The 16,341-nt window shown below is 44.6% G+C and overlaps 1 protein-coding gene across 4 annotated transcripts in view; it reads left to right on the top strand.

The window, feature by feature from the left end:
* Positions 1 to 14,840, top strand: part of LOC139559729 (paired box protein Pax-3-like) — a 43,475-nt gene extending 28,635 nt beyond the window's left edge. For 3 of the 4 annotated variants that reach the window (XM_071375995.1, XM_071375994.1, XM_071375997.1), the window contains exons 8-9: positions 7,474 to 7,746; positions 14,411 to 14,569. In XM_071375995.1, the coding sequence (XP_071232096.1) occupies positions 7,474 to 7,746; positions 14,411 to 14,428 (291 nt within the window). In that variant the 3' untranslated portion in view covers positions 14,429 to 14,569. Of the gene's footprint in view, positions 1 to 7,473; positions 7,747 to 14,410 lie in introns of all 4 variants that reach the window. The other variant, XM_071375996.1, reaches the window with a different exon arrangement.
* The last annotated feature ends 1,501 nt before the right edge of the window (positions 14,841 to 16,341 follow it).

The raw sequence follows: 16,341 nt of genomic DNA, 5'->3' as shown, positions 1-16,341 counted from the left end.
CACACACACACACACACATACACACACATACACACACGCTTATTGGAAATGTGTTAAAGAATCATACTCCTTTTTCCCACGTACCCTGTGGCCTCTCCTTGTTGGCCCCACAAGGACACGGTGAATTTGGGCATCAAATGAGAAAGCTGGAGAGGGAGGAAGGGAGAAGAGAGAGAGAGGGTGGGGGTGGGTGAAAGGGAGAGAAGGAGAGAAAGAGGAATGGGTTATTCACGTCTGTTTTTCTCCTTTACTATACTGTCCAAACACACAAAAGGTCATTCATAAAAGTATACCACACTGTTGAACACACCACCTGTTTTATCTAGTACAAACTGAAGACAAAGAATTATTTACCATAGGTTTTGTATTGTGAATGTCTTTTAATATTTTTGTCATCTTTATGTTTCATGGTAGGCCTACTGTAAATTGAAATTTTGTAATTAGGCTCCATGAACAACCTTTTCAATTCTATAGGATACAGTAAAAATTGGGGGAAAAGACTAGCTAGCACGGAATAGGAACGGAACTGTGCGGTCCCTAAACGACGAAGGCTCCCCTCTCCGTCCGTCAGTTAGGAAACGATGTAACAAGAACCATGTGTCTGGGTGAACACAGTATAATGTGTCTCTCATGGTCACAACCAGGAGAGGAGAGGAGAGGATGATAGGAGAGGAGAGAGGATGATAGGAGAGGAGAGAGGATGATAGGAGAGGAGAGAGGATGATAGGAGAGGAGAGAGGATGATAGGAGAGGAGAGAGGATGATAGGAGAGGAGAGAGGATGATAGGAGAGGATGAGAGGAGAGAGGATGAGAGGAGAGGATGATAAGAGAGGATGATAAGAGAGGATGATAAGAGAGGATGATAGGAGAGGATAGAGGATGATAGGAGAGGAGGGAGAGGAGAGAGGATGATAGGAGAGGAGAGAGGATGATAGGAGAGGAGAGAGGATGATAGGAGAGGAAAGAGGATGATAGGGGAGGAGAGATGATGATAGGAGAGGAGAGATGAGGAGAGGAGAGAGGATGATAAGAGAGCATGAGAGGAGAGAGGATGAGAGGAGAGAGGATGAGAGGAGGAGATGATGAGAGGAGGAGAGGATGAGAGGAGGAGAGGATGAGAGGATGAGAGGAGAGGATGATATGAGAGGAGAGGATGATAAGAGAGGATGATAGGAGAGGATAGAGGATGGTAGGAGAGGAGAGATGATAATAGGAGAGGAGAGAGAAGAGGAGGAGAAGAGAGGGAGGAATAGAGAGGAGAAGATAGGAGAGGGGAGAGGTTATTATGCCTGCTAACTACTTGATTTACATTACACCAAGTTACATAGTCATGATCAGTAGGAAATAAGAATCAATAGGTATGGATTACACCAAGTTACATAGTCATGATCAGTAGGAAATAAGAATCAATAGGTATGGTTTGGTTAGTAAATGAAGAGTAGGTATAAATGTTAACCAATTTTCAACCTCATTCATTATCTCAAGTACCAAACCAGTGTCTACATATGTGAAAATGGGTTGTTTCTATGATCTGTGGTTAAAAAAGATAAGAAATGCTTCTCTGTGACATGATAGGGTAGGATTAAAAGTTGCAAAATAAATAATATGAGGTTGAAAAGTGGCAGAGTTGCCTCATAAAGTCTCAGAAAAGCATAGCAGGATTTTTATAGAATTTATGACTTTGTTTATGGGAAGTCGGATGTATGTACTGTATATTTTTTTATACATTTTCTTTGTGTTAAATACAGGACTGCTTTCAAAGAATGTCAGAAATTCAATATGTCCTAAAAAATATATTCCTGGAAAATGTATCTAATGCTTCAAGAGACTGACATTTCTCTGATGTGAACTGACAGAATTTATTTTAGGCCCAGTGGGGTTTAATAACACAACTTTCCTACTGTAGTAAATTCACCGCCAGTAAATTCCTGTTGTTCTTCCTCCATCTTGAACTGTCCTCTTGTCTTCACTGACACAGCAACTCCAATCTGTACAGTGTGACTCTGTATATACCCCAACTCGTGATATGAGTGCTCAAATTGAACTTTCACGGATACTGTATGTCCTAGTTACATCTTTGCATGATCTATGCAAAAGTATGTGTAACGCATAAAGAAGTTACTTGTTACGTGTGCGTTTGTAACTGGATTAAGCCATGTAAAGGCTGTATTTATGTGCTAATTTATGCATAATCTGTATGAGACAAAGTATTATTTGATTTACTTTTATTTTTATTCTATTATTTTTTAAATTATATTCTACCACATTCTACTCAACCCTAATCGACTCTACTCACCCTACTCTACTCACCCTACTCTACTCTACTCACCCTACTCTACTCACCCTACTCTACTCTACTCACCCTAATCTACTCTACTCTACTCACCCTAATCTACTCACCCTAATCTCCTCTACTCTACTCTACTCACCCTAATCTACTCTACTCTACTCTACTCACCCTACTCTACTCACCCTAATCTACTCCACTCTATTCACCCTAATCTACTCTACTCTACTCACCCTACTCTACTCACCCTACTCTACTCACCCTACTCTACTCAACCTACTCTACTCTACTCACCCTACTCTACTCACCCTACTCTACTCTACTCACCCTAATCTACTCACCCTAATCTACTCTACTTACTGTACTCACCCTACTCTACTCACCCTACTCTACTCACCCTACTCTACTCACTCTACTCTACTCACCCTACTCTACTCACCCTACTCTACCCTACTCACCCTACTCACTCTACTCTACTCACCCTACTCTACTCGCCCTACTCTACTCACTCTACTCACTCTACTCTACTGTACTTACTCTACTCTACTCCCCCTACTCTACTCTACTTACCCTACTCTACTCTACTTACTCTACTCACCCTACTCTACTCACCCGACTCTACTCACTCTACTCTACTCACCCTACTCGTCTCACCCTACTCTACTCGTCTCACCCTACTCTACTCTTCTCACCCTACTCTACTTACTCTACTCTACTCACCCTACTCTACTCTACTCACCCTACTCTACTCTACTCACCCTACTCTTCTCACACTACTCTACTCTACTGAACCTAATCTAATCTACTCTACTCTACTCACCCTACTCTACTCACCCGAAACTACTCTACTCTACTCACCCTAATCTACTCACCCTAATCTACTCTACTCACCCTACTCTACTCACCTTATTCTACTCACCCTAATCTACTCACCCTAATCTACTCTATTCTACTCACCCTACTCTACTCACCCTACTCTACTCACCATACTCTACTCACCCTAATCTACTCTACTCTACTCACCCTAATCTACTCTACTCTACTCACCCTAATCTACTCACCTTAATCTCCTCTACTCTACTCACCCGAATCTACTCTACTCACCCTACTCTACTCACCCTAATCTACTCTACTCTAGTCACCCTAATCTACTCTACTCTACTCTACTCACCCTAACCTACTCTACTCTACTCACCCTAATCTACTCTACTCACCCTACTCTACTCACCCTAATCTACTCTACTCTAATCACCCTAATCTACTCACACTAATCTACTCTACTCTACTCACCCTACTCTACTCACCCTACTCTACTCACCCTACTCTACTCTACTCACTCTACTCTACTCACCCTAATCTACTCTACTCTACTCACCCTAATCTACTCTACTCACTCTACTCTACTTACTCTACTCACTCTACTCTACTCACTCTACTCTACTCACCCTACTCTACTTACCCTACTCTACTCTACTCACCCTACTCTACTCTACTCACCCTACTCTACCCTACTCACCCTACTCACTCTACTCTACTCACCCTACTCTACTCTACTCGCCCTACTCTACTCACCCTAATCTACTCTACTCTACTCACCCTAATCTACTCACCTTAATCTCCTCTACTCTACTCACCCGAATCTACTCTACTCTACTCACCCTACTCTACTCACCCTAATCTACTCTACTCTAGTGACCCTAATCTACTCTACTCTACTCTACTCACCCTAATCTACTCTACTCACCCTACTCTACTCACCCTAATCTACTCTACTCTAATCACCCTAATCTACTCACCCTAATCTACTCTACTCTACTCACCCTACTCTACTCACCCTACTCTACTCACCCTACTCTACTCTACTCACTCTACTCTACTCACCCTAATCTAGTCTACTCTACTCACCCTAATCTACTCTACTCACTCTACTCTACTTACTCTACTCACCCTACTCTACTCACTCTACTCTACTCTACTCACTCTACTCTACTCACCCTACTATGCTTACCCTACTCTACTCTACTCACCCTACTCTACTATACTCACCCTACTCTACCCTACTCACCCTACTCACTCTACTCTACTCACCCTACTCTACTCTACTCGCCCTACTCTACTCACCCTACTCTACTCTACTCACCCTACTCTACTCACCCTAATCTACTCTACTCTACTCACCCTACTCTAATCACCCTACTCTACTCACCCTACTCTACTCACCCTACTCTACTCACCCTACTCTACTCACCCTAATCTACTCTACTCACTCTACTCTACTTACTCTACTCACCCTACTCTACTCACCCTACTCTACTCACTCTACTCTACTCACCCTACTCTACTCTACTCTACTCACCCTACTCTACCCTACTCACCCTACTCACTCTACTCACCCTACTCTACTCGCCCTACTCTACTCACTCTACTCACTCTACTCTACTCACTCTACTCCCCCTACTCTACTCTACGTACCCTACTCTACTCTACTTACTCTACTCACCCTACTCTACTCACCCGACTCTACTCACCCGACTCTACTCACTCTACTCTACTCACCCTACTCTACTCACCCTACTCTACTCTACTCACCCTACGCTTCTCACCCTACTCTTCTCACCCTACTCTTCTCACCCTGCTCTACTCTACTCTACTCACCCTACTCTACTCACCCTAATCTAATCTACTCTACTCACCCTACTCTAATCTACTCTACTCTACTCAACTCACCGTAATCTACTCACCCTAATCTACTCTACTCACCCTAATCTACTCACCCTAATCTACTCACCCTAATCTACTCACCCTAATCTACCCTACTCTACTCACCCTACTCTACTCACCCTACTCGACTCACCCTAATCTACTCTACTCTACTCACCCTAATCTACTCTACTCACCCTAATCTACTCACCTTAATCTCCTCTACTCTACTCACCCGAATCTACTCTACTCTACTCACCCTACTCTACTCACCCTAATCTACTCTACTCTACTCACCCTAATCTACTCTACTCTAATCTACTCACCCTAATCTACTCTACTCTACTCACCCTAATCTACTTTACTCACCCTACTCTACTCACCCTAATCTACTCTACTCTACTCACCCCAATCTACTCACCCTAATCTACTCTACTCTACTCACCCTAATCTACTCACCCTAATCTACTCACCATACTCTACTCTACTCACCCTACTCTACTCACCCTACTCTACTCACCCTACTCTACTCACCCTAATCTACTCTACTCACTCTACTCTACTTACTCTACTCACCCTACTCTACTCACTCTACTCTACTCACCCTACTCTACTCACCCTACTCTACTCTACTCACCCTACTCTACTCTACTCACCCTACTCTACTCTACTCTACTCACCCTACTCTACCCTATTCACCCTACTCACTCTACTCTACTCACCCTACTCTACTCTACTCTACTCGCCCTACTCTACTCACCCTACTCTACTCTACTCACCCTACTCTACTCTACTCACCCTACTCTACTCTACCTACTCTACTCTACTCTACTCACCCTACTCTACTCTACTCACCCTACTCTACTCACCCTACTCTACTCACCCTACTCTACTCACTCTACTCTACTCACCCTACTCTACTCACCCTACTCTACTCTTCTCACCCTACTCTACTCACCCTACTCTACTCACCCTACTCTACTCACTCTACTCTACTCACCCTACTTTACTCACCCTACTCTACTCTACTCACCCTCCTCTTCTCACCCTACTCTACCCACCCTAATCTACTCTACTCTACTCACCCTAATCTACTCACCCTAATCTAATCTACTCTACTCTACTCACCCTACTCTACTCACCCTAATCTACTCACCCTAATCTACTCTACTCTACTCACCCTACTCTACTCTACTCTACTCACCCTACTCTACTCTACTCACCCTACTCTACTTACCCTACTCTACTCACCCTAATCTACTCTACTCTACTCACCCTAATCTACTCTACTCACTCTACTCTACTTACTCTACTCACCTTACTCCTCTCACTCTACTCTACTCACTCTACTCTACTCACCCTACTCTACTCTACTCACCCTACTCTACCCTATTCACCCTACTCTACTCTACTCGCCCTACTCTACTCACCCTAATCTACTCTACTCTACTCACCATACTCAACTCTACTCACCCTACTCTACTCTACCTACTCTACTCTACTCACCCTACTCTACTCTACTCACCCTACTCTACTCTACTTACTCTACTCTACTTACTCTACTCACCCTACTCTACTCACCCGACTCTACTCACTCTACTCTACTCACCCTACTCTACTCACCCTACTCTACTCACCCTACTCTACTCTACTCACCCTACTCTTCTCACCCTACTCTACTCTACTCACCCTAATCTACTCTACTCTACTCTACTCACCCTACTCTACTCACCCTACTCTACTCTACTCTACTCACCCTAATCTACTCACCCTACTCTACTCTACTCACCCTACTCTACTCTACTCACCCTACTCTTCTCACCCTACTCTACTCACCCTACTCTACTTACCCTACTCTACTCACCCTATCGTACTCTACTCTACTCACCCTACCCTACTCTACTCTACACTACCCTACTATACCCTACGCTACACCATTCTACCCTACTCTACTCTACTCACCCTACTCTACTCGACTCACCCTACTCGACACTACTCTACCCTACCCTACTCACCCTACTTTACCCTACTCTACTCTACCATACTCTACTCTACTCTACCCTACTCGCCCTACTCTACTCAACCCTACTTTGCTCTACCCTGCTCACCCTACCTTACTCTTCACTACTCTACTCTACTCACCCTACTCTACGCACCCTACTCTACACTACTCTTCCCTACTCTACTCTTCCCTACTCTACTCTACCCTACTCTACTCAACTCAACTCTACGCTACTCTATTCTACGCTACCCTACTCACTCTACACTGCTCTACCCCACACTATTCTACTCTACCCCAACCTACCCTACTCTGCCCTACTCTACTCTACCCTACTGTACCCTACTCTACTCTACCCTACACTACCCTACTGTACTGTACTGTACTGTACTCTACCCTACCCTACTCTACACGACCCTAATTTACACTACTCTACTCTACTCTATCACACCTCACTACATTCCATTCTCTCCTCTGTCTCACTAGGTAATGGGGCTGTTGAACCCAGGAGGAGTGCCCCACCAGCCCAGCCACCAGAGTGACTTTGCCCTCTCTCCCCTGACCGGAGGGCTGGAGCCCGGGGTTGGCATGGCGGCCAGCTGCCACGGCTCCCAACGGGGCTTGGAGGGTCTGCCAGGCCTGACCAGCATGCCCACCATGCCCAGCTCCCAGTCCTACTGCCCACCCACCTACAGCTCGCCAGCCTACGCCGTGGAACACCACCCCTCCTACCAGTACGGACAGTACGGACAGAGCAAGGTCGGTTTTTGAACTAGGAATATTAAGTACTGTTTATTGTAGAACTGGGACTGTTAGTAACATGTTTTATTGTAGCACTGGGGCTGTTAGGAATTAAATATATATATATATATGTGTATTTGTTTGTGGTTATTTTAGACACGTTTTTGGTTTGAATGCATTGATTGTAACTCATTCTGAAAAGAATGTCTGCTAAAATATCTTTATGAAAGACACATTAGATTAGCATTAAAGGTATACTAACTCCATTCATTTCTACATAGCCGTATACAATCTCCCATGATTAAAGACCATACTCAAGGTTTAGATTTTCAGAATAATAACCATGTTAATTGCAAAGGCCAACGAATCAGGGGGTGACATTACACGTATGTCAGAGACATGGCTAGTAGTCGAAGGGGCACTTCAGTTTCCATTACTATTACCTGTGAGCATTTACCCACACCATATATCTACATGGCCAGATACAGAAGTATGTCGGTTGGCCTCTCGCCCCCATAACCATCAGCCTGTGACCTTTCACGAACCTGTGTGATGAGCTGGACCATCAAACCCTCCGCTCGTTCACCTAGCCATGTAATGACCCCTAGGTAACGAAGATACCTCCCCAAATCAAAGGAGCGGCTTCCCCAAAGCATGTTTGACAGGCGGGGGAGGAGGAGGGAGAGTTAGTGGGGTGGGTGAGGGGCGGGGGAGGCACACTACCACATGTTGACTGGCCCGTCAGTAGCGGCATCTTGATGTCATTAATTTGGGGAGGTCCACGCTCGGGACCCATGTGCAAGCAGCTCGTGAGGGCAGGGGTAGGGGGTTGTTGGTAAGAGAGAGTTGGGTGGAAGGTAGGGTTGAGAGGGGGTCTTTTTAACGGGGAGCGAAATGGCCTTTGGCAGGCAGGGATTGGAAACATGTGTCCCTGTGGAGGTCAGATGCAGTCTGAGTTGTTATTGATCACTGGAGCAGAGCCACAGCCAGGACCAACGTAGCCAGGGCAGGCAGGCCAACTTTAACTCTCCCCAGTACAGTACAGCCCAGCCAAAGGGGAAAGCGCCAGATCTGCCTCTCTTCAACTCCCTCTCGCCCTCTTTCTTAAATCCTCCATTCTCTCCACCTCTCACTGCTCTCTTCAACACTTTCAGCCACTATTTACCCCTCTCACCCATCAGGCATGATGTTACCCTGACACAGGAGGTAGATACTGACATGATGTTATCATGACACAGGAGGTAGATACTGACATGATGTTATCATGACACAGGAGGTAGATACTGACATGATGTTATCATGACACAGGAGGTAGATACTGACATGATGTTATCATGACACAGGAGGTAGATACTGACATGATGTTATCATGACACAGGAGGTAGATACTGACATGATGTTATCATGACACAGGAGGTAGATACTGACATGATGTTATCATGATACAGGAGGTAGACATTGACATGATGTTATCAACTTCTTAGGGATCAAATCCCGTTAACGGGATTGATTTGACAACAGCCAGTGAAAGTGCAGGGCGCCAAATTCAAACAACAGAAATCTCATAATTAAAATTCCTCAAACATACAAGTATTATACACCATTTTAAAGATAAAGTTCTTGTTAATCCCACCACAGTGTCCGATTTCAAAAAGGCTTTACGATGAAAGCATACCATGCGATTATGTTAGGTCAGCGCCTAGTCACAAAAAACATACAGCCATTTTCCAGCCAAAGAGAGGAGTCACAAAAAGCAGAAATAGAGATAAAATGAATCACTAACCTTTGATGATCTTCATCAGATGGCACTCATAGGATTTCATGTTACACAATACATGTATGTTTTGTTCGATAAAGTTCATATTTATATCCAGAAATCTCAGTTTACATTGGCACGTTATGTTCAGTAATGTTTTGCTTCCAAAACATCCGGTGATTTTGCAGAGAGACACATCAATTTACAGAAATACTCATCATAAACGTTGATGAAAGATACAAGTGTTAAACATAGAATTAAAGATATACTTCTACGTAATGCAACCACTGTGTCAGATTTCAAAAAAGCTTTACAGCGCAAGCATACCATGCAATAATCTGAGTACAGCGCTCAGCCACCAAAACAAGCCATACAGATACCTGCCATGTTGTGGAGTCAACAAAAGTCAGAAATAGCATTATAAATATTAACTTACCTTTGATCTTCATCGGAATGCACTCCCAGGAATCCCAGTTCCACAATAAATGTTAGTTTTGTTCGATCAAGTCCATATTTATGTCCAAAATGCTCCTTTTTGTTTGCGCGTTTAGTTCACTGATCCAAATGCACAAGTCCAGACAAAAAGTCAAAAAAGTTCCATTACAGTTTGTAGAAACATGTCAAACGATGTATAGAATCAATCTTTAGGATGTTTTTATCATAAATCTTCAATAATATTCCAACCGGACAATTCCTTTGTCTTTAGAAAGGAAAGGGAACGGAGCTTGTGCTCACGGCCGCGCGCGATCAACAACTCAAGGCTTTCAGCCAGACCCCTGGTTGAAACAGCTCTTATTCGCTCCCCTTTCACAATAGGAAACAACGTTCTAAAGACTGTTGACATCTAGTGGAAGCCCTGGGAAGTGCAATCTGACCAAATTTACACTGTATATTGGATAGGCAATCACTTGAAAAACTACAAACCTCAGATTTCCCACTTCCTGGTTGGATTTTTCTCAGGTTTTCGCCTGCCATATGAGTTCTGTTATACTCACAGACATAATTCAAACAGTTTTAGAAACTTCATAGTGTGTTCTATCTTACTAATAATATGCATATCTTAGCTTCTGGGCCTGAGTAGCAGGCAGTTTACTCTGGGCACACTTTTCATCCGAACGTGAAAATACTGCCCCCTAGCCCAAAGAGGATAATTATCCTGACACAGGAGGTAGATACTGACATGATGTTACCCTGACACAGGAGGTAGACACTGACATGATGTTACCCTGACACAGGAGGTAGACACTGACATGATGTTACCATGACACAGGAGGTAGACACCCACATGATGTTACCCTGACACAGGAGGTGGCGCCGAAGATGATGGCTGACGTTTTATATGCCCGTAACCAATTGTGCTATTTTGTTCATTTTTTTGCGTTGTTTGTAACTTATTTTTTTTTACTTATTTTGAATATAATGTTGCTTCTACCATTTCTTATGACCGAAAATAACTTCTGGACATCAGAACTGGGTTTAATCACCACAAACTGGAAGAAGCTTCTCCTTTAACGAGTCTGATGAGAAATATATACTGCTCCCCGGGAACAGGCCCAGATCCCCGTTATTTGCGTGAAGAAAAGACGGAGGAAAAGAGGACGCAGATCAGGCTGCCTTTTGAGAATCCGTAGGCGAGCGAGTAAACTCCCACTGCCATCAATTCTACTTGCTAACATGCAATCACTGGAAAATACAATTGATGACCTACGATTAAGAATATCCTACCAACAGGACATTAAGAACTGTAATATCTTATGTTTCACCGAGTCATGGCTGAATGACGATACTGATACTATGGAGCTGGAGGGATTCTCAACGCACCAACAGAACAGAGAACCTACGTCTGGTAAGCTTCTTGTCAATAACAGCTGGTGCGCAATGTCTAATATTAAAGAAGTCTCGAGGTAGTGCTCGCCTGAGGTAGAGTACCTTATGATAAGCTGTAGACCACACTATCTACCAAGAGAGATCTCATCTGCATTATTCATAGCCATCTATTTACCACCACAGACCGATGCTGGCACTAAGACTGCACTCAACCAACTCTATAAGGTCATAAGCAAACAAAAAAATGCTCACCCAGAAGAGGTGCTCCTAGTGGCCAGGAACTTTAATGTAGGCAAACTTAAATCAGTTTTACCAATTTTTTACCAGCATGTCACATGTGCAACCAGAGGGAAAAAAACTAGACCACCTTTGCTCCACAAACAGAGATGCATACAAAGCCCTCCCCCGCCGTCCATTTGGCAAATCTGACCATAATACTATCCTCCTGATTCCTGCTTACAAGCAAAAACTAAAGCAGTAAGTACCAGTGACTCGCTCAATACGGAAGTGATCAGATGATGCGGATGCTACACTACGGGACTGTTTTACTTGAACAGACTGGAATATTTTCAGGGACTAATCCAATGACATTGAGGAGTATACCACCTCAGTCATCGGCTTCATCAATAAGTGCATCGACGTCGTCCCCACAGTGACCGTACGTACATATCCCAACCAGAAGCCATGGATTACAGGCAATATCCGCATCGAGCTAAAGGCTAGAGCTGCCGCTTTCAAGGAGCGGGACACTAATCCGGACGCCTATAAGAAATCCCGCTATGCCCTCCGACGAACCATCAAACAAGCAAAGTGTCAATACAGGATTAAGATTGAATCCTACTACACCGGCTCTGACGCTTGTTGGATTTGGCAGGGCTTGAAAACTATTATGGACTACAAAGGGAAACCCAGACGCGAGCTGCCCAGTGACGCGAGCCTACCAGACGAGCTAAATTACTTTTATGCTGGCTTCGAGGCAAGCAACACTGAAGCATGCACGAGAGCAACAGCTGTTCTGGATGACTGTGTGATAACGTTCTCGGTAGCCGATGTGAGCAAGACCTCTAAACAGGTCAACATTCAAAAATCCGCAGGGCCAGATGGATTACCAGGATGTGTACTCAAAGCATGCATGGACCAACTGGCATGCGCGGACCAAGTGTCTTCACTGACATTTTCAACCTCTACCTGACTGAGTCTGTAATACCTACATGTTTCAAGCAGACCACCATAGTCCCTGTGCCCAAGGAAGCGAAGGTAACCTGACAAAATTATTACTGCCCGGTAGCATTCACGTCGGTAGCCATGAAGTGCTTTGAAAGGAAGGTCATGGCTCACATCTACAGCATCCTCCCAGATACCCTAGACCCACTCCAATTCGCATACCGCGCCAACAGATCCACAGATGACGCAATCTCAATTGCACTCCACACTGCCCTTTCCCACCTGGACAAAAGGAACACCTATGTGAGAATGCTGTTCATTGACTACAGCTCAGCGTTCAACACCACAGTGCAAACAAAGCTCATCACTAAGCTAAGGACCCTGGGACTAAACACCTCCCTCTGCAACTGGATCCTGGACTTCCTGACTGGCCGCCTCCAGATGGTAAGGGTAGGCAACAAAACGTCTGTCACGCTGATCCTCAACACTGGGGCCCCTCAGGAGTGTGTACTTAGTCCCCTCCTGTACTCCCTGTTCACCCACGACTGCGTGGCCAATCTCGACTCCAACATCATTAAGTTTGCTGACGTCACAACAGTGGAAGGCCTGATCACCGACAATGATGAGACAGCCTATAGGGAGGAGGTCAGAGAACTGGCAGTGTGGCGCCAGGACAACAACCTCTCTCTAAATGTGAGCAAGACAAAGGAGCTGATCATGGACTACAGGAAAAGGTGGGCCGAACAGGCCCCCATAATCATCAACGGGGCTGTAGTGGAGCGGGTCGAGAATTTCAAGTTCCTTGGTGTCCACATCACCAACGATCTATCATGGTCCAAACACACCAAGACAGTTGTGAAGAGGGCCCAACAAAACCTTTTCCCCCTCAGGAGACTGAAAAGATTTGGCATGGGTCCCCAGATCCTCAAAAAGTTCTACAGCTGCACCATCGAGAGCATTCTGACCGGTTGCATCACCGCCTGGTATGGCAACTGCTCGGCATCTGACCGTATTGCGCTACAGAGGGTAGTGCATACGGCCCAGTACATCACTGTGGCCAAGCTTCCTGCCATCCAGGAATAGGTGGTGTAAGAGGAAAGCCCATAAAATTGTCAAAGACTCCAGTCACCCAAGTTCTAGACTGTTTTCTCTGCTACCGCACGGCAAGCGGTACCGGAGCGCCAAATCGAGGACAAAAAGGCTACTAAACAGCGTCTACCCCCAAGCCATTAGACTGCTGAACAATGAATCTAATGGCCACCGGACTATTACTTTTTAACCTTTATTTAACTAGGCAAGTCAGTTAAGAACAAATCCTTATTTACAATGACGGCTTAGGAACAGTGGGTTAACTTCCTTGTTGAGGGGCAGAAGAGCAGATTTTTACCTTGTCAGCTCAGGGATTTGATCTAGCAACCATTTGGTTACTGGGCCAAAGCTCTAACCACTAGGCTATCTGCCCCCCCATTTGTTTTGTACACTGCTGCTACTTGCTGTTTATTATCTATGCATAGTCACTTCACCCCTACCTACATGTACAAATTACCTCTAACCTGTAACTCCACACACTGACTCGGTACCGGTACCCCCTGTATATAGCCTCGTTATTGTTATGTTATTGTGCTACTTTTGTATAATTTTCTTACTTTAGGGCTTGTAAGTAAGCATTTCACGGTAAGATCTACGCTTGTATTTGGCGCATGTGACAAATAGTTTGATTTGAGATACTGACATGAAACCCAATGGAGAACAGTTCTAACCCTTCCCCCTCTCTCTCTCTCTCTTTCTCACTCTCTCTCTTGATCCTTCTTTCTCTCTCTTTCTCACTCTCTCTCTATCCTTCTTTATCTCGCTCTCTCTCTCTATCCTTCTTTCTCTCTCTCTCGCTCTCTTTATCCTTCTCTCTCTCTCTCTCTCTCTCGCTCTCTCTCTCAGGTGCCTTTCATTATCTGAAACCCCAACATGGCCAGGAGTGGACGAGATCTCTGGCTAACCTGACAGTCAACTCCTGAGAAATCCCTCCTTCCCCCTTCCTCCCCCTCTGCCTATTCCCTACCCAGCCCCTGAGGAGAAGGGACAACCCAGAGAAATGGACGGAGGGGGGTTGTTTTGGGATTCGGTTGGGATGGGGTACCCTGGTTGGGGATGTGAGGGGTGGGGGAGTCTCAATGGGATAATCAGAACCAAAGGGGGAGCCCTCTCCAGTTACCTGGCTCTCGCCCCACTCGCACTTCACGTCATGCTCTGAAAACCAAGCACGCCTTGCTCTCCATGCTTGAAGAGAAAAATAAATGGAGAGAAGGAGAAGAAGAGGAGGTGAGGCAGAGGATAAACGAAAAAAGGGTGAATAAAACAAAATTCACTCAGTCAAGATTCTGCCTTTGATTTGTAATAAGTGGGAGAGAGTGGGAGAGGACTTTGACTGCTGTTTATCTTCCATGGATGCGCCTTCAAGGCCAATATGATGGGAGGAAAATAAGGTTTTAAGGCACGATCCTGAGGCTAACGGTGATCTATCTATGGACCTGCAATAGGCACACCGCTCAGTCAGCCACAATGCTTTATTTATGGCACTCACAATGTCTTAGGGAAATGTCTTATACTGTACACTGATACTATGTATTATTTCACATGATTTGGGGAAATGAAATGGGTTCTATCAGAAGAAGAAAAACTGCCATAAATTTGATTCGTAACATGACTGTAGGGTTAAAGTAAAGTAACAGTCTGGACAGCGGACTCAGTCTTTCACCCATCTAGGTTGATAGTAGAGAGACAGAGAGATAGAGACATAGAGTCATAGATGGAAGCTGCTTCAACCCAAAGAAGTGCCTCAGATGAAATGAACTGACACATCTCCTCAACTAGCCTACTACATTCTTTTTGTAATCTATATTGTATTGAGAAAAACAAAGATAGCTGGGTTGCTTGCAGGGCAGTGCACAGACCTTTTGGGGGGCATGTGCTCAAACAAAAAAAAGGGTGCCCCCTCAAAGAAATTCCCGCAACAGCTGCAATTTTTACAAGAGGCAAAAGCAGCACAATCTGATGAGTAAAGTATTTTCCTAAACTATTTTGAACTGGAATTAATGCTGCACTTATTAAAATTAATGACCCACACAATTCCAGTCAAAATAGAAGATGGTAAGAAATACTGTTGCCTACCGTTACTAAATCCAAATCAACTCCATTTGTTGCCACGATCATGTATCCCAGTGTTTTTCATATTTGTTGACCCGCGACCCCCAAAAAGGAGTGGTCAGCCCACAAAACATGTAAGCCCAGGCGCACGCAAATGTAGCATGTCATTACAGCCATAAATGGTGACGCATTTTCAAAACGCAAGGCTACAGAAATAAACTGCGTTTTACAGCTGAATTTGGGGCTGAAAGTCATTCATGTTTGCAGCCAATATGTACTAGGGATATATCATGTCGATTCTCTGGAGTCCAGAGCAAGCAAAGTCAAACGGCCTACTTGTAGAGGAGGTTGCAGGATCGTATGGAAAATGATGCCACTTGAGGGCTACCTGCCTGCAAAGTGCTCGTTGTCAGCCCTGTAGCCCGGTTCTTCGTGACAACTATTGTAACAAATTCACTAGAAAATGTTACATCTTCATTCCATAATATTGAAGGCAGTGCGACGTTACAGCTGCTTATCTTTAGACATCTAGCCAGCAGGAGCCACCCAAACTAGCCCTATCTGAAATTTGAAAATTAACAATCAAATCGCCACCTAGCCTATTGTTCTGGTAAATATGAGTCAGTAGTAGATTGCTAAACTGTATTTTATATGGATGATAAACATAGGCCTACTCTGTATTTGCCACGTAGAACTGCAGGAAAATAAGCAAGTGTTCTGGTCAT

This window comes from Salvelinus alpinus, chromosome 30, assembly GCF_045679555.1.
Source record: "Salvelinus alpinus chromosome 30, SLU_Salpinus.1, whole genome shotgun sequence".
Taxonomy (NCBI): Eukaryota; Metazoa; Chordata; class Actinopteri; order Salmoniformes; family Salmonidae; genus Salvelinus; species Salvelinus alpinus.
The sequence above is the reverse complement of the archived record's forward strand: the minus strand, read 5'-3'. Positions and strand labels throughout refer to the sequence as shown.